This window comes from Panthera pardus, unplaced genomic scaffold (genome assembly GCF_024362965.1).
Source record: "Panthera pardus isolate Hobbes unplaced genomic scaffold, ASM2436296v1 HiC_scaffold_15, whole genome shotgun sequence".
Lineage (NCBI taxonomy): Eukaryota > Metazoa > Chordata > Mammalia > Carnivora > Felidae > Panthera > Panthera pardus.
The window spans coordinates 23,151,545-23,172,347 of record NW_026526710.1 but is presented as its reverse complement, the minus strand read 5'-3'; the positions used below and the strand labels follow the sequence as shown (position 1 = coordinate 23,172,347).

Genomic DNA, 20,803 nt, shown 5'->3' with positions numbered 1-20,803 from the left:
CATAGAACTACACGCACATAAGCTCGCGGGCAAGAATGCATGTAAAAACTGGAGATGTCAGAAAAAAGGCCACCTGAGTTAGCAGCATTGTCCCAAGATTCATTTCTCGGTTTTGACAATGTACTAAGATGTCAGCATTGGGGAAGCTGGGTGAAAGGCACACAGGCACTCTCTGTGTCATTCTGCAACTTCCTATGATTCTTAGACTATTTCAAAAATAAAAAAGGAAAAAATTAACAAAGCACTTTGCAGTACTGAAGTACACTCTGCATACTGAATTACTGGTTATGAAAATCAAACGTCCAACAAGACAGGCCCTGGAAAGAGGAGGGAGACCCGCACTACGCACCCATTCCCAGCTGGAGTAGCTGCATGGAGGGGACAAGGGGCTGTGTTCTGTAGAGAAGCGCCAGGAGGGCAAGGTACATCCTTCAGGGAAGGAGGGCAAGGGCAATACTGGAAGGGACGGCTCTTGAGATGGAGGTCTTCTGGGGGTTGTAGGGTGCCGAAAGCACCACTTTGTGGCTGAGAACAGCCTGAGACATAACTGTGTCTATTTCAGCTACAAAACACAATCCCCCCGGATGGAGTCCCAGACTACCCCGACCTCTTCTGAGTCCTCCACTCCTGCTCAGGGGTAGGAGGAGGGCCTCAGTGTCACTTAACCCTTTTGATAGTCTGAAAAAGTTTTGGAACTTTTTCTCTCCATACACAACAAAGATAAAAAGACAGAGCTACTTGGGGAGTTTCTCCACGCTTTCCTCAATACCATCCTAAGCAAAGGGATAAAAATGTACATCGCCTGCAAAGAAGGTGGCAGATTCTCTGAGAAGCACAGTACTCACTCTGTGGAGCTGCTGTAGACACAACAGCCATGCCGTGGGGGGCCATCCCCGAGGTGCCAGGGGGCGGCTGCCCTGAGAGGGGCATCGGCTGCCCCATGGTGCCAAGGCCACCCATCCCGCCCAGGGATTGTCCTGGGCCCCGAGAAGGCATGCCGATTCCAGCTGCTCCCGCAGCAGGCCCACCAGTCAGGCTCTGTAGTGCATTCATAGGGTCTGTGGGAACACAAGGGCACAGCGTCTCAGCCAAGTGCCTGCTGAAACGCAAGTCTCCGAAGGTTATGAGGCCTCACAGAGCACACACTTCCTCCCACCTCCAGGCACAACTCCCTCGAAGCCCCAAGCAGTGAAAGGCCAGAGTCCTGGGAGCCTCTAGGCCTCCAACCGCGGAGGGGCCAAAATATCAGTATCTCTGTCACTGCTCTTGAACAGGGAGCACATCTCAAACCCTAGCCTGGCTTGTGCCAGGGTCCTATTGTTGAGGGATAAACAAGCCCTTTAAGGTATATAGCAGTCCCCACCCCTCCTGGCTGTATACCCCTATTGCTGGGTGAGACACAGCTGGGAACTCCAAAGACAGCAAAGGACAGCAGGCCCTTCTTCACAGTAAGAAAGAGCCTGGGGGCCAGAGAACTGAGGGGGGGCACAGACAGATGTTCTCCCAGGGAGATTACAAGTCTCCTTGCACACCAGAAGTCCACCTCTACTAAGTCTGTGCAGAAACCCCACTAAGGAGTTCTCAGGACACCACACTAAAACAAGCTAAGGTGTGAGGGAGGTGTGAGGGAGGAAGAATCCACAGAGTGCCACCAGGCACAGTGATGCTTGCCAGTAGGCAGGGGACTCAGCTCAGTGAGCAATGCTATGACCTGGAACAAGGAGCCCAGGGCTCTTGTCAGAACAGTATAGACTCACAGCAAACAACTACCTACAGACAGGTATGCCCCAGCCAGGTCAGCCTGCGCAGAACTGAATGCCAAAGAACCCTATGCTCTGATGCCAAGAACTGAGACATTCTCCTGGCCACATGCTCTTCATCCCATCTAGCCCTGGGTGGCTGAGAATCACTGCACATGCCAGGAGGGGTAGCCCAGCAGGGAAACAGGGCCCACACAGACAGGTGCAGCCAGCTTGGCTGAGGCAAGCATGGGCACCCAGCATTTACAGCTGTACTGCCTGCAGTAAGACAAATAGCATGCCAGGCTGGCTCCCTTTGTGACAGATCAGAGCTCCGTCGGCCATCATGGATTCGCTAAACCCCTTCACTGGCAGCTCAGTCGGCAAGACCAGGGCTGACGCAATACAGTTCCCATGAAACTTTGTAAAGGAAGTGAATTCATAGCTATTCTCTAAAAAATATACTACCGATTATTATACTAGATATACCATAATAGTCTTCTTCCAGAGAGCTCAACATTTTAGGTAATGTGTCCATTATTGTGTGAGTTTTTAAACATCTTTTTGCTGGACAAAAACAGTATTTGAGTGACATGGGATGGGAAGGTCTCATCTGACTGCAGTCTGCCAGGAAGAGGAAGCATGGAGGAGGGGCGGGCGTGGCTCAAAGTTCTCACGGCCAGCCAGAGTTCTTTCTGTGAATTTTCTCCTCTCATAACAGCTTAACCCAGACCCACGCAGCATCCACAACTGCATTCTTGCTCCCCCAAACCCAAGGTCGGGATAAAACTTTAATTGAAACAGGAAAAACTCTTACCACTGACGGAAGCTTGAGATTTTTTGTTATCTGTATTTAAGAAAACAAAAACAAAAAACAAAGTAAACAAAATTTTACATAACCACATATTTCCACAGTAAGCCAGCTTTGTAGGCATTTGCCCAGAGGTCATTTGCTGAAACTAAACAGAAGATAAGATACCTCAGAGCACACGTGTGTTTGTGTGTGCATGTCTGTATCCACTCCAGGCAGAGCTGACACTCAAGGGGGTCTGAGGGAAGAAGGTATAGAACTGCCCATGGTCAACCTGGGGCCTCAGAGAACTGTCCTCCACCCTCCCCCCCGCCCCCAGTAGAAGCTTGCCCTGGGCCTACTCTGGTCCTCCATCCTTCCCGGGATCAGGGTCTCAGCTGGGCCCCTGAGCAACAAACACAAGAACTGTAGGGATCCACAATGGGCCCAGAATGGTATCCAGACCTCCACAACACCTCCTTTTTCAGCCTGCCCTGATGAGGAGGCAGCATCTCCACTTTCTACTATGAGGAAACTGCGTCTGGCCAAGGCTGGCTAAAAGCCCCACCTAGCTGGCCCTAGCACCAGGGGGAAAGCACTGCAACAGGGCTACCCTCTCTGGGTGAGGCAGGAGCGGGCGAGTGGGCCAGGGACACGCCTGGCCCCAGGGCTGTGTGCTGCTATGCCAGGCTGCCTCCCAAACAGGCCAGGCCAGCCCAGTCCCGACAAGCAGAGCCGCTTGCCAGGACAGACCAAGGCATCTCATCCAGACTGCTCATTCCCCAGGCTTCTGGTTCCAACAGCTTGTTCTAAACAACAGAGGGCCTTCCCAAACACAGCAAAGAAAGTGGAATCAAGTGAAGTTCATCTGGCCGGCCATTCTGGGAAAAAGTGTGGAAAGAAGCAAAATCTACGGGCCACACAGGGGCTCTGGGGTTCACAACATCTCCTTTTTTCTGAGATTACTAACACCATAGCCACCTCTACAAGCACGAAGAGAAGCCACTAGACGTGCCAACTGTGTGCTGCAAAGACAAGCTGTGTCAAGAGGAGCCCATCTCCTGTGGTCACACAACTGCAGGCAGGTAGGAGGCACTGCTGGCTGAAACCTCAGAGCGCTGAACCAGCCTGGTTTCCTTTAGAGACTTTAGATATGGTGACCATCCAGGAACAGTCACTGTCCTCCATGCTTATGCATAACACACAAAAGACCACCAAGACCCCTGAGCCCAGTCTGCGAGGACACACACTTTTAAAGAGCCATGGCTGCTGCCAGGCTGGGCTGACAGGACCCTAGCAGGACCCTGGGAAGCAGAGCGGGTGGAAGGCAGCAGGCACCAGGCGACCCTCACCAGGGCAGGGAGCCAGAGGCAAGACTTATGAAGTTCCTGCCTGACAGGAACACACATTTGGGTCAGACCCCCATGGGCCAATAAAGCCAACTCCTAGGGAAGGAAGTTTCTTTTCCAGGGTAAACCTGGCTTCTTTAAGAACTGCCTAGAGACAAAAGCCACAGTCTTTTGAAAAAGAAGATTAAATGGACAAGCAAAAATAGCAGTCCAGACCACTTGGAGGCTAACATTTCCATTATGCCAAAATCAGCATTTTTGAGGTTGAAGCTCTGAAGAGGATGGGAGACGGAATCAAATGCAAAGCAATGTCGAACTTCCCAGAAAGCAGGAGCTTTTTACACAGGCATTCTGCCTCAGGCACTGTGGCCAAGAAAGCCCCCACCACCCCAGGAAAGGGCCAGCCTCTCCTGGCAATCAAAACCACCCAGAAATGTAAAATTTTACTTACGAATGTCTCGAAAATGGATAATAAGCCTGGCCACGAGAGAAAGGTATTCGTCCTAAAAGCAAAAACAGGAAGCAGTTTAATCCCAGGTGAAGAAGTGAAGTCATGTGACGCCCCTTCCCACCCCCTACACTGCTGTGTCACTGAGTTGAGGGTTCTTCCTGAAAGGCTGCCGGCTCTCGCCTGGCGCGGCCTCCTCTGGAATCCATCTCTCAGAGAAGAGCTGTCAATGCTCAGCTATGGCGGGCCAACAAAAAGCACAAAGAAAAAGCCAAGAGGGATACCGAGAGGCGTCAAACCGCTGCTCCTTCCACTCTGCTGCAAAGGCTCAACGGAGAGGACGGCCAGCCAGCTCAGGCGCCCCTCCTCTCACAGGGGGGACGGCAAGTCCAGAGGGGATGAGGGGCCAGCTTGAGGTCACAAGGCACATCAGCAGTCGACATAGGCAGGCCGCTTTTGTCTTTGCACTATTTGTATCCAAGTACTTTCGCTTTTAATACCCGGCCTGTTGCTCTTTCACTGCTGACGTGCTTGCATGCAAATCTGGCTGTGCGCCCCTGGCTGCACTTTTCAGAGAAGCTGTGTTAATCTGAATTTACTGCACAGGCAAGGGAGAAGGCACAGTGCCACTCAAGGGTGGCAGGTGAAGGCCACTGCCGAGGGCCCGCTTTTTGCCAGCTGCCGGGTTTCTGGAACTGCACAGCAGAGCCTGCCTTCTACTGATTGACCTCTTTGCGACTAAGGACACTCGCTCCCAGGTGTTTTGGGGAAATCACTACTGTGAGTTTGTCCTGTGGTCAACAGAGGAATGTCTGAGTTAAATTCTTATTTCAGCGAAGCTGTCCCATCCTTCCCCTCCTTGAAATACCCGTTCCTCTGGCAAGGCAGCCCCAATAAGGCAAAGCCTTCATTCTCCATCCTGCTTGCACGACCCTCCTAAGTCACTGTGACACAGAGAGGCCACTAGACAGCAGGCTGATGGGATGACATCCACACAACCCAGAACCCAGCTGCGCGCAGCATCTGTGGAGGTACTACCCTGGGAACACATGCCAGTGAACTCAGGCACAAGAGTAAACCCACTGTCTTAAGAACACCTTTGGGGAAAAGTGGTCTCAGGTGAATGAAAAAATATAAGCACACTTTCTAAATCTTCATTACTCCTCACTCACCCCCAAACTTCACCCCACCACTCTTTTTTGGCCAGGGGAATCAGCAGAGGCAAACACGAGGGGAAAAGGCCTGGGGGAAAGGCAAAGTTGGGATAAGAACGTGCAAAGGGGGGCAGGTACAAAGAGAGGGACAGTGAGCCTCTCCTGGAGCAAAGGGACATTTAGCGGGTGTTGTCAACACTCCCAATTTCCAACTCCTCCCACCAATTTCCAGTAGGAAAGACAATATGCCGAGGGTAAAGGGAGCCCCCCTAGAGCCGGGAACTCCTGCCTATGGATCACCTGGTCCTTGAAGGACAGCAGTGTGGTGAGCAGGGAGCAAGGAGGTGGCGGGCCTGAAGGAAGCTCAGGAAGTAAGGCGGCCAAGTACAAGGGGACAAAAATTGGGAGGTTGCCAGGTCAATGTCTGACATCTTGTTAGGGCCTTGGGCCATCTGTTAAATTGGGGATACCTTAAAAGAACTTGCTGAGTTTTATCTATTTCCATAAAAGATAAAACAAAGGGTGACCGGGTGGCTCAATCGGCTGAATGTCCAACTTTGGCTCTGGTCACGGTCTCGCAGTTTGTGAGTTCGAGCCCTGCATTGGGCTCGTTGCCGTCAGTGCTGAAGCTGCCCACACAGAGCCCACTTCAGATCCTGTCTCCCCTCTCTCCCCGCCCCTCCCCCACCTGTATGCACTCTCACTCTTTCTCTCAAAAATAAGTATTAAAAAAGAAAAGATAAAATGAGGAAGCAGGTTGAAAAAGCAACTAGATACTTTACTCAGACACAAGATACAATAAAAATGGGGCTCAGGAGCATGTCCCCAAAGCCTTGAATACAGAACCAGGACTGGGTACTCAAAGCCCTACTGCAGTCCCTGGCCCAGAGCTGGATGGCCAGAGTGGTCTGTTCCTGGCTAAGGCCACCCCACTCACTGCCAAGTGAGTAGAGTGGAGGCTCTGGGGACCAGACTAGACCAGCCTGAGAAGGCCTGGGGCACAGATCTGGCCACCTCACAGTAGACATGGGCACAGAAAGCAGTCACGCGGCTGCCAAGAGGTTTTCTTGCAGGTTAAATACATCTCCAAATTTCTCGCAAAGCCAGGCCACCCAGGAACCACTAGGAGTGGAGCGCTGCACATCTGCTGCCAGTGTTCCTCCTTCAGTAGACCCTGGGGTCTGAGACTGCACCGCTCACGTCCCCCAGGGTGGGCTATTTTACTCCCATGGCTCCTAAGTCATAGGTGCTGACTGACCTTCCCGGCGTGAGAATTCTCAAATTCTACTACTCCCTTCTGCTCCAAAGCACCCCACCTCTCCAGGACTATTACAGAGAAAGGGCTGAAGAGTGTGTGATGTCCCTTACATTCGCTCAGTCTTTATGATCTGTCCCGCTCAACATCAAAAATCTAAGTGTCAGGGCTGCACGTGAGGCTGGGTATTACCAGACCAAGGCAGTAACAGCTAATACCCTGGCATTTACGTGGTGCCAGGCACAGCTCTAAACCTTTACATATATCAATGCTTTTAATTCTTCCAACCACCTACTGAGGCAGGTGCGTGGTGTCCAGTTTGCCAATGAGAAGATAGAAATGTGGGGAGAAAAGCTTTATACAGTTCAAACCCCAGCTTGACCCATGCAAGTCTAGCATGAAGGCCCAAACGACAAGGGTAAAAGATGTCTCCCCAACAGGGATGTGGAGGGAGCAGCAGGAGCAGGGACACACACAGGCTCCATATAAAATTCTAGACACCACACCCTACACGCTATACACTACCTTTTGTATAAGACATGGGGAATCTGAATACATATGTATGCTTGTATCTGCAAAAAGAAATGTTGGAAGGATAAACTAAAATCGAAGATTAACAGTTACTCCCAGAGGTATCAGGGATTGGGCTGGAAATGAGACTTCACACCTTGTTATATGGTTTTCACATTGGAAGCATGTACATTAAAAAAAAAAAAAATCAAATTGAAGATAATACTAAACCAAAAGAAAAAGTACAATTCCTAAAAATTCAAAATAAACTGAAACATATGAGTTAACTATCAAGATGGTGTCAAAATCATACAGTGAAAAGAACCTTTTGAGAGATCATTTTAAAAAAGAAAAAGCAAACAAAACAAAAAACTGCATGTCCTTAGTGTAAGGGATACATTTTAAGGGCAAACAGAGCTGCAAAGAAATCTTAAACTTCATTCCACATTTTGTTATTATGTTACCAATATTAGTGGTAATATTAGTCTGTTTATTCCAAAGGTATTTTATTTTATCTTGAAGTTTTAAAACTTTTTTAGTAATCTCTACACCCCAAACATGGGGGTCGAACTCACAACCCCGAGATCAAGAGTTGCATGCTCCTCCGACTGAACCAGCCAGGCGCCCCCAAAAGTATTTTAGAGTAAAGCAAGTAATTATGCTAATATTAGAAGCCAAGATGTTCACATTAAGAGAAAAGATACATGTTTAAAATGAAAGTAAAACCCTGTAAGGTTAAACTGGAATGGGAAATATCAGTGTGAAATTACGGGGTTTTTGAGGTTGTCGCTGTTACCACAAAAACATATTACTTCTTAGCTCTCTTCACAAATAGGTGCAGAAGCCATCAGCACCAGTGCCCACACGGCATGCTCTAAATACCATTTCAGCCTCAAAAAGGAACCAGGGCTCCATAGAGGAACGGCCCATTCCGGGACCAAGACGCAAGTAAGCTGCAAAAGATGAAAGAAGTCATGATAAGGGGCCCTAAGAGGGACAGGAGGGAGCTTGGGGGCTGCCCCTCCATGAGGAAGGGAACACAGAAGCATCAAAATGAACCACTGCAATGGACTGAAATACACGAAATGCACAGCCCCAAGCTCCTAATAGTCACAGGAAGAGAATCTACCCTCATTCCCATTCCCAAGCCCTATTGATCACCTCCCCCCTGGCAGGGTGGGGGGGGGGGGGAAACCAAGGGTAGCAAGTCCTTGGGTTACAAAGGGACAATGGACTAGAAAGCATCCCTGGGGGGTTCAGAATTGGCTGTGTTTCAAGCAACCAAGGATCCCTGGTTGATGAAAGAAAACCCTTCTTCGCAGCAAAATTCCTTGTAATAAATGTGTAAGGAAAGCCAGAATTAAGGACAATTACCACTTTGCAATACCCAGTTAAATGGTGGAACATGAGGTGATAAGTGGATAGGGAACTTTTAGGAGAAGAGTCAGGCTGTCACTCTCTGAACTCCTGACCAGCTGTTGTCTCGTGGGGAAATACAAATACATGGCACCATCTCAGACATATTCTTGCTAATGAAATCACTGCACCCTGGGCTCTTTCCATCTAATACTCCGTTTATAAGAAATAAGGGGTAAAAAAGAGTGAGTCAGGCAAACACGCATGCCAATGACTCTGCCACTTAGGATTCACAAGGAAGTGAGGAACCTGGCAGAGAAAGCTCTGTATCATCTTGGAGAAGACACGTTATCATCAAAAATAGTATGTTGGTAGATGAATGTGAAAGATGTTTCTGGGGAGGACTCAGAGGAAATGAGAAACAGAGAATCCTTGTTAGCTAGTGACAGGAAGTTTAGCTGTATCCTACTTGTGGGGAAGGCAGAACTTGTAAGCAACAAATTTGGATATTCGGCTGAGAAGACTTCCAAGCAAAATGCTGAAGTTCTGGCCTGCTTTCTTCTTGCTGCTCAGAGTAAAATGCGAGAAGAGAAAGAAACTGAGGGAAGAACTATCAAGCAAAATGGAACCTGGACTTGGTGGTTTGGGAAACTCCCAGGCTACCCAAATTGCTAAAATGAGGAGATTCACTGTTAGGAAGGTGTGCTCTGGAGAAAAGGCCAAGGGTGTGGCTTGACACAAATTTTGCTAGTGCCAAGGAGACTGGGCACAGGATTCACGAATCCCCTCAATTATCTCACAGAAGCCAAGGCCAGGGAAGAAATCATACAGGAAAGACCGGTGGAGAAATCCCTGGTCTAATGGGGTGAATCTTGTCACACATACAGGAGACCCACGAAGGCATTTGAGTGTTACACCAGCAAAAACAGTGCCAGGTTGGCCTGAAAAGGAGAGAGACTAGAAGAAATCAAAGAAGGGTGTCAGACTCCCAAAATTCTACAGGCAGAAAATAGCCTGATAAAATCACTCAGATGCAAACATGTGCTATTCCTTAAGAAAAGGAAAGATGACCACAAGGGCAGAGTTTTAGGCCAAGAGGCCAAAGCCAACAGCCCAGAGACTGGAGTCTCCAAAGTCTGGTAATTACTTACAGCAGCTACAGGAAACTAATACACTCTTTCTATAGGCTCACCTATGTTATAGCATGTTTCAGTTATTCCATTTTTTTATATGGCCAAATAATATTTCACTGTATGGAGATACCACTTTTTCTCTATCCATCCATCAACTGATAAACATTTGGATTATTTCTACTTTGGGCTATTATGAATAATGCTATGAATACTTATGTACAAGCTTTTGTCGACATTTCGTAACTGTTTAATTTTTTGAGGAATCATCACAGTTTTCCACAGTGACTGCACCACTTCACATTCCATCCAGCAACGCAGGAGGTCCCAATGTCTCCAGTCATCATGAGTGTGAAGTGGTATCTCACTGCGGTTTTGGTTTCCATTTCCCTCTGACTAATGATGCTGAGGAGCTTTTCATGTACTTCTTGGCCATTTGTGTATCTTCTCCGGAGAAATGTCTACTCAAGTCCTTTACCTTTTTTTTTCTTTGAATTAGGTTTTTTTTGTTAGAGTTGACGGAATTCTTTATATACTCTGGATACCAGTCCCTTATCAGATAAATGATTTGCAAATATTTTCCCCCATTCCATGTGTTGTCTTTTCACTCCCTTGATAGTGTCCTTTGATGCACAATAGTTTTAAATTTTTTTCTAATAGTTTTCATTTTGATGAGTCAAACTAACAGATTTTCTTTTGTTGCATGTGCTTTTGGTGTCACATGTCAGGAACTGTGGTCTAATCCAAGGTCACAAAGATTTATGCCTGAGTTTTCTTCTGTTTTATAGTTTTAGCTCTTATATGTAAGTCTTTCACACACACATTCTAATTTTTGTGTATGGTGTGAAGATGGGACCCAACCTCAATATTTCATATACAGTCATCTAGTTGTCCCAGCACCATTTGTTGAAAAGACTGTTTTTCCCCACTGAAATCTTTCAGTGCCCATGTCCAAAAAAAAAAAAAAAATCTATTAACAGTAAACACAAAGACTTACTTACAGATTCTCAATTCTACCTCATTGATTTGTAAGTTTATCCTTATGCTAGTATGACATGGTCTTGATTACTATAGCTTTGTAGTACATTTTAAAATCTGGAAGTATTGGGGTGCCTGGGTAGCTCAGTTAGTTGAGTGTCTGACTCTTGGTTTTGGCTCTGGTCATTATCTCCCATTCCATGGGGTTGAGCCCCATGTCGGGCTCTGCACTGACAACAAACATGGAGTCCACTTGGGATTCTCTCTCCCTCTCTTCCCCCCCTCCCCTCCCTCGCTCGCATGTGCACACCCCCCCCAAAATAAATAAATAAACTTTAAAAAGTAAATTAAATTAAATTCAGAAGTATGAGTCTTCTGTGTTCTTTTCCAAAATTGTTTTGGGTATTCTGAATCCCTTGAGTTTCCACAGGATCAGTCTGTCCACTTCTACAATGTCTGTTTGAAAGTTTTCCTCAGATACCAAGAAGTGTATCAAATCCCAGAGCAGGTGCTCCAGAGCCAGTGTTCTTGGCAACAGGAAGCCTTTGATAAGTACTGCATTGTGAGTCATATATTTTAACATTTTATTTTTATACATTCTGAAATATTTTAGATGTACAAAAAGTGAAAAATTAAACAAATGCCAGTGGTCTCCTTACCTAGCTTAAATTTAAAAATAAGACACAGGGGATACCTGGGTGGTTCAGTTGGTTAAGTGTCTAACTCCTGGTTTCATCCAGCTCAGGTCATGATCTTGCAGTTCCTGAAACTGAGCCCTGCTTGAGATTCTCTCTCTCTCATTTTGCCCCTCCCCTGCTCTATCTCTCAAAATACATACATACATACATACATACATACATACATACATACATACATAAATAAGGGTGCCTGGGTGGCTTTGTTGGTTGAGCATCCGACTTTGGCTCAAGTCATGATCTCATGGTTCATGGTTTGTGAGTTTGAGCCCCATGTTGGGCTCTCTATTGTCAGCATGGAGCCTGTTCCGGAGCCTCTGTACCAACCCCCTCTATGCCCCTCCCCTGCTCACATGTGTGCTCACTCGCTCTATTTCTCTCTCCCTCTCAAAAATAAACACTTTTAGGGTCATGAGCTCAAGCCCCACGTTGGGTGTGGAGACTACTTTAAAAAATAAATACAGACAGACCAAAAAATAAAAATAAGACAGAAAAAAAGCAAGTAAGCAAATGAGCTAGCTCTCCATGCTACCACTGACTCACCCTACATCTCAGTTTCTTCACAGGTGAACTGGAGAAAAATGTCACACGGACTAGACCAAGAGAATACTTCTCTCAGTGCCTCAATACATGCTATTGCAAACATATCTGGTGAAAATCAAACAATCAAAATTGACAGTTAAGCTTCTGAACAAATATGTTTACTAAGGATGGTGCAGGAATCCTGACTATCATGCATTTAGACAGAATGGAGTAAAGGAGCACTGCCTACAGGACCTTCCTCATGAACCAGCTACACCCAGCTAGGCTTTCCTAGCAGATCTCAGTAGCTGTTAAGAAAATGTTTATCTTGGGGCACCTGGCTGGTTTAGTTGGTAGAGCATGCGACTCTTGATCCCAGGGTCATGAGTTCAGGCTCCACATTGGGTGTAGAGCCTGGGGGGGAAGGGAGGGGAAAAGGAGGGGAGGGAAGAGGGAAAGGAGGAAGCAAAAGGGGAAGGGAAGAAGGGTAGGAGGAAAAGGGGGAAAGAAGGAAGAAAATGCTAGTCTTTTCATGTGTTCACATTTTTCAATGTACACAATTGTGCTTTTCTGAGCTCTAAGATGCAGCACTTCTAATGCCTGAATTCTTGGGCAGTCCAACAGGTGCCCATGGATAGCAGAAGGTATATTCAGATTCAGTCAAAGCCAGACTCTGGGCTTGTGAGGTCCCTCAAAAAGGCTAAAGGTAGGAAAGCATCTCCTTTTATCAGATGTACATAGGCATCCTCCTCTTCTCTTGCTGGGAGTGTGACTGGGCCTGACTCTATTTCCCAGGCTGTGCTCGTCCCTATTTATTCCAGCTGGTTGGCTGTTCAGCTCAGGCCCTCCTCTTTGATTACTCCTAAGGTAGCTTCCCACTTCTGATGCTCACAGCCTCCCTGGTCCCCGCATTTCACTTTGGCCTCCCGGTGGGGGTTTAGTTCTGTACTAGTCCTTTCTACACTGTAAACCAGAAACACGGACTACTTTTGCATAATACTATATTAAATGCAAGTGAGTAAATGAGTGTTTAACTTTTACACTAATTTAAAAACAACCAAGTAACAAGCAAGTGTTCAGAACTGCACCCAGCCGTAGTAAGCATCTCTACATGCTGCTGCTGTAGGTGTCGACACAGAGGTCCCCAGACCCCTGACTGTGCTCTCATCCAGTGGATGCCAATCTTCCCAAACCTTCAGAGGCTGGTTCAAGTGTTTGGAGATGAAACTATCACAATAACCCACCATCCCCGGGTACAATTATTTTTGCTTCCATCAGCCTCCTTTAGGCAGAGAGTAGTCCCATCTGTAGGAATTAAAGGTGTTAAGGAATTAAAGTGGCTGTTTGGTATCTTTTGCCTTGACGGATGGGAGGCAGTAAGAGAAGTGGCTAAGAGTGTGGTGACACCAGACCATCTGGCTCCATTCCTGGCTCTACCTCACCTAGATCTGTGACCTCCTAGATAAGTTAACTAGCATCTGTATGCCAGAGACTCCTTCTCTGAAACTGGGGACAGTGGTACTATATTTGCATCATAGAGCTGATGTGGGATCACATGAGCTCACACGTGAACCTTGCAAGGGGACACCACTTTACAGGGAACAAATGGAGTCTGGCCATTAAACCTGGATCCAGCCAATGATAGAATGGGCAGGGCTTTAACTTGGGGTGCTAACATCCACACTAGAAGCACGAGCCCATGCCAGGCAATTTGGTGAATTCTTTTTATTTTTTTTAAGTATTTATTTATGTAAGTCATCTCTACACCCAACGTGGGGCTCAAACTCACAACCCGGAGATCAAGAGTCACGTGCTCCTCTGACTGAGCCAGCCAAGGGTCCCTGGTAACTTCTTCTAAATGAGAGCACTCAAGATTTTCCTTGCCTTGAGAGATACACTAGGCAACCTGAGGTGCCCATTAGTGCCCCAGTTCCCTTCAGGGTGGACACCTCTGGACCGGCCAGCTTGTCAGGATTCCCAGGGAAGGTCAGTCCCTTCTCTGTGGCCTCTTCCACCTCCCAGCCCTTCCTAGAATCCAGAAACAGAGAAATTACTCTCCTTCATCCTTCTCTCTGCTCTGGGTCTCCACTTTTTCAATTCTTTCACAGTTGTTCTAATGGAATCTCAGGTCAGAGGTGCAGGTAACAAGAGTGCCCCGGCTGCCATCTGACCAGTCCTCACAGAAGGGCCTCACTGCACTGACTGGCGCCAGCTCTATGAGGAGCCTAAGCAGTAGAAAAAAGCTGGCCACTCGACAACAGTGCCTAAGGAGCAGGTCTGTCTCTGTAAAAAAGACAGGAAATTTCCAACACCTGTTAAAAAAACAAAAACAACAACAACAAAAAACCTCTTCCAAATAGCTGGGGCCTCCTCTTGGAGTTAGGGATTTAGGACGAGCTTGGTCAAAGGAAATGGACTGCTGTTGTTAAGATCCAGAGTGTGGGCTGCAGTGAGGCAGAGGCTAAGAAGGTGAGGGGGCTTTTGTGCTGCCAGGTACCCCCTTTGGGATGGAAAGCTTATTCCTCAGATGATCAGAGAATATCTGTGACAGCCAATCTCCAAGAGGGCCACCAACAATCCCTGGCTTCCCTGTACAAACAGGCCACTGCTCACTTCAAAAGACAGAGGCAATTCCCACTGCCCTGGATTGGCACTGGCCTCAGGATCTCCTGTATCTGAGTGAGGTTCTAGGACTTGTGAGGACTGGCAGCTTCTACTTCCTCCTCCTCAGAAGCTAGCTGCCACGTAGTAAGGAAGTCCAGGCCATACTGCTGGAGACACCATGTGGAGGCCATGTCAGGAAAACCAATGTGCAGATAATGTGAATAAAGCCTTTATGGACCTTCCAGGTCAGCACAGCTGCCTGCTGAATACAGCTGTATGAGAGGTCACACAGGAGACCAGCAGAATGGTCAGCCAGGCAATTCCAATTGCCCTGACTGCTGACCCGCAGAATCAGGAGAAATAACTCACTGCTTAGATCATTAAGCTTTTGGGTAGTTCCTTATCAAACAATAGATAACAAACAATACTGAACCAACAAGTTCTGCATTTCAAAAGCTGAAATAGTTCAACAAACCCTAATCAATATCTTTTAATGCAAAGAAAATACAAACAAGACCAGTAATAACACCCCATCCCCCCAAATATTTGCAAATTCTACATCTAATAAGAAACTTAGATCCAAAATACATAAAAACTCTAACAATCAATTAAAAAAAAACACCAGAAGTCAATTTTAAAATGGGCAAAGGATGGGGCACCTGGGTGGCTCAAACAGTTGAGCATCCGACTTTGACTCAGGTCATGATCTCACGGTTTGTGAATTCGAGCCCCATGTTGGGCTCTGTGCTGACAGCTCAGAGCCTGGAGCCTGCTTCGGATTCTGTGTCTCCTCCTCTCTCTGCCCCTCCTGTGCTCATGCTCGCTCTCTCTCTCTCTCTCTCTCTCTCTCAATAATACATAAATGTTAAAAAAATTTTTTTTAAATTGGGGCGCCTGGGTGGCTCAGTCGGTTAAGCATCCGACTTCGGCTCAGGTCATGATCTCACAGTTCATGAGTTCGAGCCCCGCATCAGGCTCTGCACTGACAGCTCAGAGCCTGGAGCCTGCTTCAGATTCTGTGTCTCCCTCTCTCTCTGCCCCTCCCCCACTCTCTCTCTCTCTCTCTCTCTCTCTCTCTGCCTCTCAAAAATAAAGAAACGTAATAAAAAAATTTTTTTTAATTAAAAAAATAAAATTAAATAAAATCAGCAAAGGATCTGTATAAACAATTCTCCTAAGAGTATATACAAACGGCCAACAAGCACATGAAAAGATGCTCAATATCATTAGTCACCAGGAAATGCAAATCAAAACCACAATTTTTGTGAGATACTGCTTCACACTCATTATGACAGCTATAATAATAATAAAAAAAAGACAAACAATAACAAGTGTTGATAAGGAGTGGAGGTATTGGAATCTCATACCCTGTTGATGGGAACGCAAAATGACACAACTGCTTTCAAAAAGTCTGGCGGGGCACCTTGCTGGCTCAGTAGGTGGAGCATGAAATTCCTGATCTCAGGGTTGTGGGTTTGAGCCCCACATTGGGTACAGAGATTACTTAAAAATAAATTTAAAAAAATTTTTAATATTTATTTTTCAGAGACAGAGACAGAGAATGTGTGGGGAAGGGGCAGAGAGAGAGGGAGACCAGAATCCAAAGCAGGCTCCAGGCTTTGAACTGTCAGCACAGAGCCTGACATGGGGCCCAAACCCACGAACCATGAGATCATGACCTGAGCCGAAGTCAGACACCTAACAAACTGACTGAGACAACCAGGTGCCCCCAAAATAAAATCTTTATTTAAAAAAACAAAAAACAAAACCCACAGCCTGGCAGTATTACCATATGATTCAGCAATTCTACTCCTCAGTATCTACCCAAGAGAAATGAAAATGGTATGTCAACAGGAAAGCTTCTACACAAATGTGTGTGTTTTTTTCTAAAGATTTTATTTATTTTTTATTTATTTAAAAACATTTTTCTAAATGTTTAGTTATTGAGAGAGAGAGAGAGAGAGAGAGATCGCACACGTGCATGCACGGGCAAACAGGCAGAGAGAGAGGGAGACACAGAATCTGAAGCAGGCTCCAGGCTCTGAGCTGTCAGCACAGAGCCTGATGTGAGGCTCGAACTCACGAAAGGTGCCAAAGTCAGATGCTTAACCAACTGAGCCACCCAGGTGTCCCAAGAAAATGTTTATTATGTATATCCAGAGTGCAGACCCCTCCACATCTCAGTGCTCAGCTCTTCCTTACACTTACATGTGGTCACAAACACATCATACAGGTGGTTTCTCTTCTGGAAATTGCTTTCTCCAGCCGATAATCTTGATCTTTCCATTTCGAAAAACATTCACCTCATCTAAACACACAGACCATGTCCAAATTTCCCGAACTGACCTCTATATGTCTTAAAACTTGGTTTATCCAAACCAGTATCCCACTGAGGGCCACAAACAGCATCTACTTTTTTTTTTTTAATTTTTTTAACGTTTATTCATTTTTGAGAGACAGAGAGAGGCAGAGCATGAGCGGGGAAGGGGCAGAGAGAGGGAGACACAGAATCTGAAATAGGCCCCAGGCTCTGAGCTGTCAGCACAGAGCCGGACGTGGGGCTCGAACTCACAAATTGCGAGATCCTGACCTGAGCCAAAGTTGGACGCTCAACCGACTGAGCCACCCAGGCCCCCCTAACAGCATCTGCTTTTAATTCTTGACATGAAACGATGTTCTAGAACTCCCAATACCACACTCAGGAACAAAGTGCTCAACGCAGACCCAGTGCAGCTGAGGGTCTGCACAGTCAGGATTTGAGAGGGAGGCAGGGCAGGTGCAGTGGTGCAACAAAAGCCCTGGCTGGGCATCAGCCCCTTCTCGCATAAGCTGGGTAACACTAGACAAGCCGCTGGCTTCCTTGTTCCTGTTCTGCTTCATTTCTACAAAAACAGCTCTGCCCTGGGGAGAACACTCTATTGAAAGGAGGTAGTCACATGAAGCCCATGGCACCTGGCCCAGGACGAGCGCTCATACATTGGAAATCCTCCCCAACTATTCCACCTGTGACATTCCTCGGCCTGGATCCTAGCTCAAGGCCTCAACTTCCACAAGCATCACCTTTAGCACTAAACAAAAGATGACAAGAACTCTTCTGGGCCCACGTGTCAGGGCCCTGTGGAGCTTCGCTGAGCACCATGGGGAGCACTCTTACTCAGAGGAACAGCTGGACCCCATTGAACACCCTACAAGAGCTGGGCTCTGCCCACCATGAATGGATGGTACTGGCAATGGGGTTGTAGTCACAGGCCAGGCCTACATCCTGCATGTCTCCCCCCACCCCCCCGCCCGTATACCATGGACACGTGGGAAGACTGACAGCATACTGACGGTAAAGGTGACAGTGCCCACAGTCAATCAGTGAGCAACCACCCCGCCCCCACTCCATAGGCAGATAGCTTCCAGATTCTGCCCTGCACCCTCCCTTTCCTAAGCCTCGCTGCCAGGGAGGGTGACTGCACCCACCAAGGCCTTACCCGGGTCTTGGCCTTCAGGAACACATGGCTCTCCATATCCTTGCTGGATTTACTGTGGGCCACACCAGCTTTTCTCATGGCATCCTCACTGTAACACAGAAGAAGAAGAAGAAGAGATATTGACATGTGCCTATAAGTCTGCTCCTGCAGGGTTCCAGGCCAGCAGGCCCTGCACAGCAACTGCCCCTGGACGGAAGAGGCACTGTCCCATGGCATACCAGCCTAGCTAAGGTCCAGGAGAGGCATCAAGGGAGGGACTCTCAGCACAGCGATAAAAGGCAAGCAAGCTGAGCAAGGGAGTAAGAGGGCAGAGCCATGAGAAGGAAAAAACAGTAAAGGCAGACACCACAAAGCAAAGCAGCTACCTCCAGCACAAAGAACCAGAGGATCTAGGCCCTAGGAGTCACTCACAACCCACACAAAATCAAGTGTATTCAGATGGCTGAGTAGCCAGCACCCTCGATTTCCTACCCTCTGAGTGGCCTGGGTCCCCACTCAACTTTGGCATTAAGAACCGTGGGGCCCTGGCTCCAGTCTCCTCCTCTGTAAAACAAAGGAGGCACACAAAGTCAACTCTTAGTTCCTCCCAAAGTACGTGGGACGTGCAGGTTCTCCGGGTTGGACAAAGGAAATAAACCCCACAAATGTGGCAAACACTTAAAAACACATTTGCCAAAACATGCCCAATCAGAGACAGAATGCTATCATAGGTTTTCACCGGCTAATGCTCTGCTAGGATAGAGCCACGTACACCAGCTAAGCTTGAGCTCCCTGTGAATGGCAGCACACACCCTGCCGAACACACACAAAGCTAAGAAAACATTTGTGTGTGTCTGTTAGAAAGGAAGGGGCATGTTAGGCTTGGGTCCCAGGGACTGGGCCATCTGCTCAGAGCCTGCCCTCTTTCCCAGCGTTGGGCATGCTGATAAACACATGAACGAGCACGTCAGGGCTCTGCAGACTCACCCCAGGAGAATTAAAAAAAAGCCTGATCCAGAGGCACCTGAGTGGCTCAGTCGGTTAAGCGTCCAACTTCAGCCCAGGTCATAATCTCATGGTTCATGAGTTTGAGCCCCGCATCGGGCTCTGTGCAGATAGCTCAGAGCCTGGAGCCTGCTTCAGATTCTGTGTCTCCCTCTCTCTTCCCCTCCCCCACTCCCCCTCGTGCACGTTCCCTCTCTCTCTCAAAAATAAATGAAACATTAAAAAAATAATAAAAATAAACATAAACACGCCCGGTCCAGTGGTGCTAGAAAGCCTACTGACTGCTCCACACAAACAAGCAAACCCCAGGGTACTGGAAGAGTATGCAAATGGAGCTGCAGGATCATGTTTGTGATCCTTAAATTCAGAAAGGAGGCTAGATTCTAAGACTTGGACAAATCTGTATTAATGTGTAAAAGAAGCATAAAATGACACTGACCCATTACACTGCTGGGTAACTCATTAAACACATGGGTTCAGAGTCCCTACCCCCATCTGCTTCCCCAACCTCCACCGAGGCAAAGAAGCAACAACATGTTCCTGTTAACAAGGCAGCCAGGATGGAGCAGACACACGCACGGGGGGGCAATGTGATCAGGGCCACAAGAATGGAGTAAAAGGAACAATGCAGAAGGACAACACGAGATCAAACTCATGGGGAAGTGAGTGTGGCAGGCTCAGAGGACTGAGCCAGCATGAGGCAGGCATCCATATGTGGAGATCAAGAGTTGTCACCCAGTTAGGCTCTAAGTCACTGAGCATTTCCAACAAGAGAACTGACTGAGCAAACCCGCTTTCAGAAGGACAACTCACCTGTGCCCCCAAGCCCCCAAGGCCATACCTGTTCCCTTCCCCACCTTCCAATAGCAGTGTGAGGCAAACCTTGCCATGGAGACTTGCCAGGGCTGAGGGCCACAGAGCCGCAGGAGGTGAGGGGAGAGGAGTAGACACAGCAAGAGGGTACTTGCTGGTCAGTGGAACATGCTGGAGGCTGGCTGAGAAGAAGTGGAGAGGCCATGGATAGAAGGTGGAGCCAGAAACCAAGGTGTGAAGCACAGAAAGGCAGAGGAAGGGCTGAGGGCTCTGAGAGGGGGACTCGATTACGCAGATGGGCTCTGTGCCCAAGACAAGCAATCTCCAAGGGCTTAGGCAGGCTCCTGGCTGGCTGAAAGCAATTCTCCCAAGCTGCTGGCTGGCCACTTTTAATGGAGTCAGCAGACTCACAGGCCCCACACAAACTCCGTGCACTCTAACCGCAGCAAAGACACCTGGCACCATCCACAGAGACAAGACACAGACAACAGCTTAATAGCTTTGAAGCGGGGGGGACCTTGCCAGGTCCAAAGGCACCAGATCCCAGATGTGCGGAGGGAGGAGCCCTGCCCCATCCTGGTCAGGGCGACACCACTGAGGACACGGACAGTGTGGTCATTGGCTGTAACTCAAAGAACCTGACGAGCATCATCAAGACAGGAGGCCAGTAACAGGCCTCTCTTGACAAGCTAGAACACACACCTTAACAAGAGCAAACAGAACTAGAATGAAAGTCCACCAAAGGGGCTGAGCAGCTATGGAGCCAAGGACGAAGGCCACTCTTCAGCCGGGAGCCAGGGCTCTGCGAGGCAGCAATGGGCCCATGTCACGTACGTGTCGTTTCCACTGCTGCACACAACACCTGTCCAAACAGGCCCTGCATGTTTGTTGGCTAAAGAGTGAAGAGGGCCCTGAGCACTATTTTCAGTTCTGCAAACCATATTTTTAAAAATGTTTTTGCTCCTGTTTCTAGTCTGCAGATCATGCTCCACAGAATAGA

At 47.7% G+C, this 20,803-nt stretch overlaps 1 protein-coding gene across 6 annotated transcripts in view; it reads right to left on the bottom strand.

Moving 5' to 3' along the window:
• Positions 1–20,803, bottom strand: part of LOC109258626 (mediator of RNA polymerase II transcription subunit 15) — a 66,995-nt gene that overhangs the window by 26,028 nt on the left and 20,164 nt on the right. For 4 of the 6 annotated variants that reach the window (XM_019435586.2, XM_053902291.1, XM_053902292.1 and 1 more), the window contains exons 2-5: positions 18,007–18,094; positions 4,330–4,381; positions 2,557–2,586; positions 846–1,058 (exon numbers count right to left, since the gene is read on the bottom strand). In XM_019435586.2, the coding sequence (XP_019291131.1) occupies positions 846–1,058; positions 2,557–2,586; positions 4,330–4,381; positions 18,007–18,094 (383 nt within the window). Of the gene's footprint in view, positions 1–845; positions 1,059–2,556; positions 2,587–4,329; positions 4,382–4,610; positions 4,789–18,006; positions 18,095–20,803 lie in introns of those variants that run through there. The other 2 variants (XM_053902293.1, XM_053902294.1) reach the window with 2 other exon arrangements.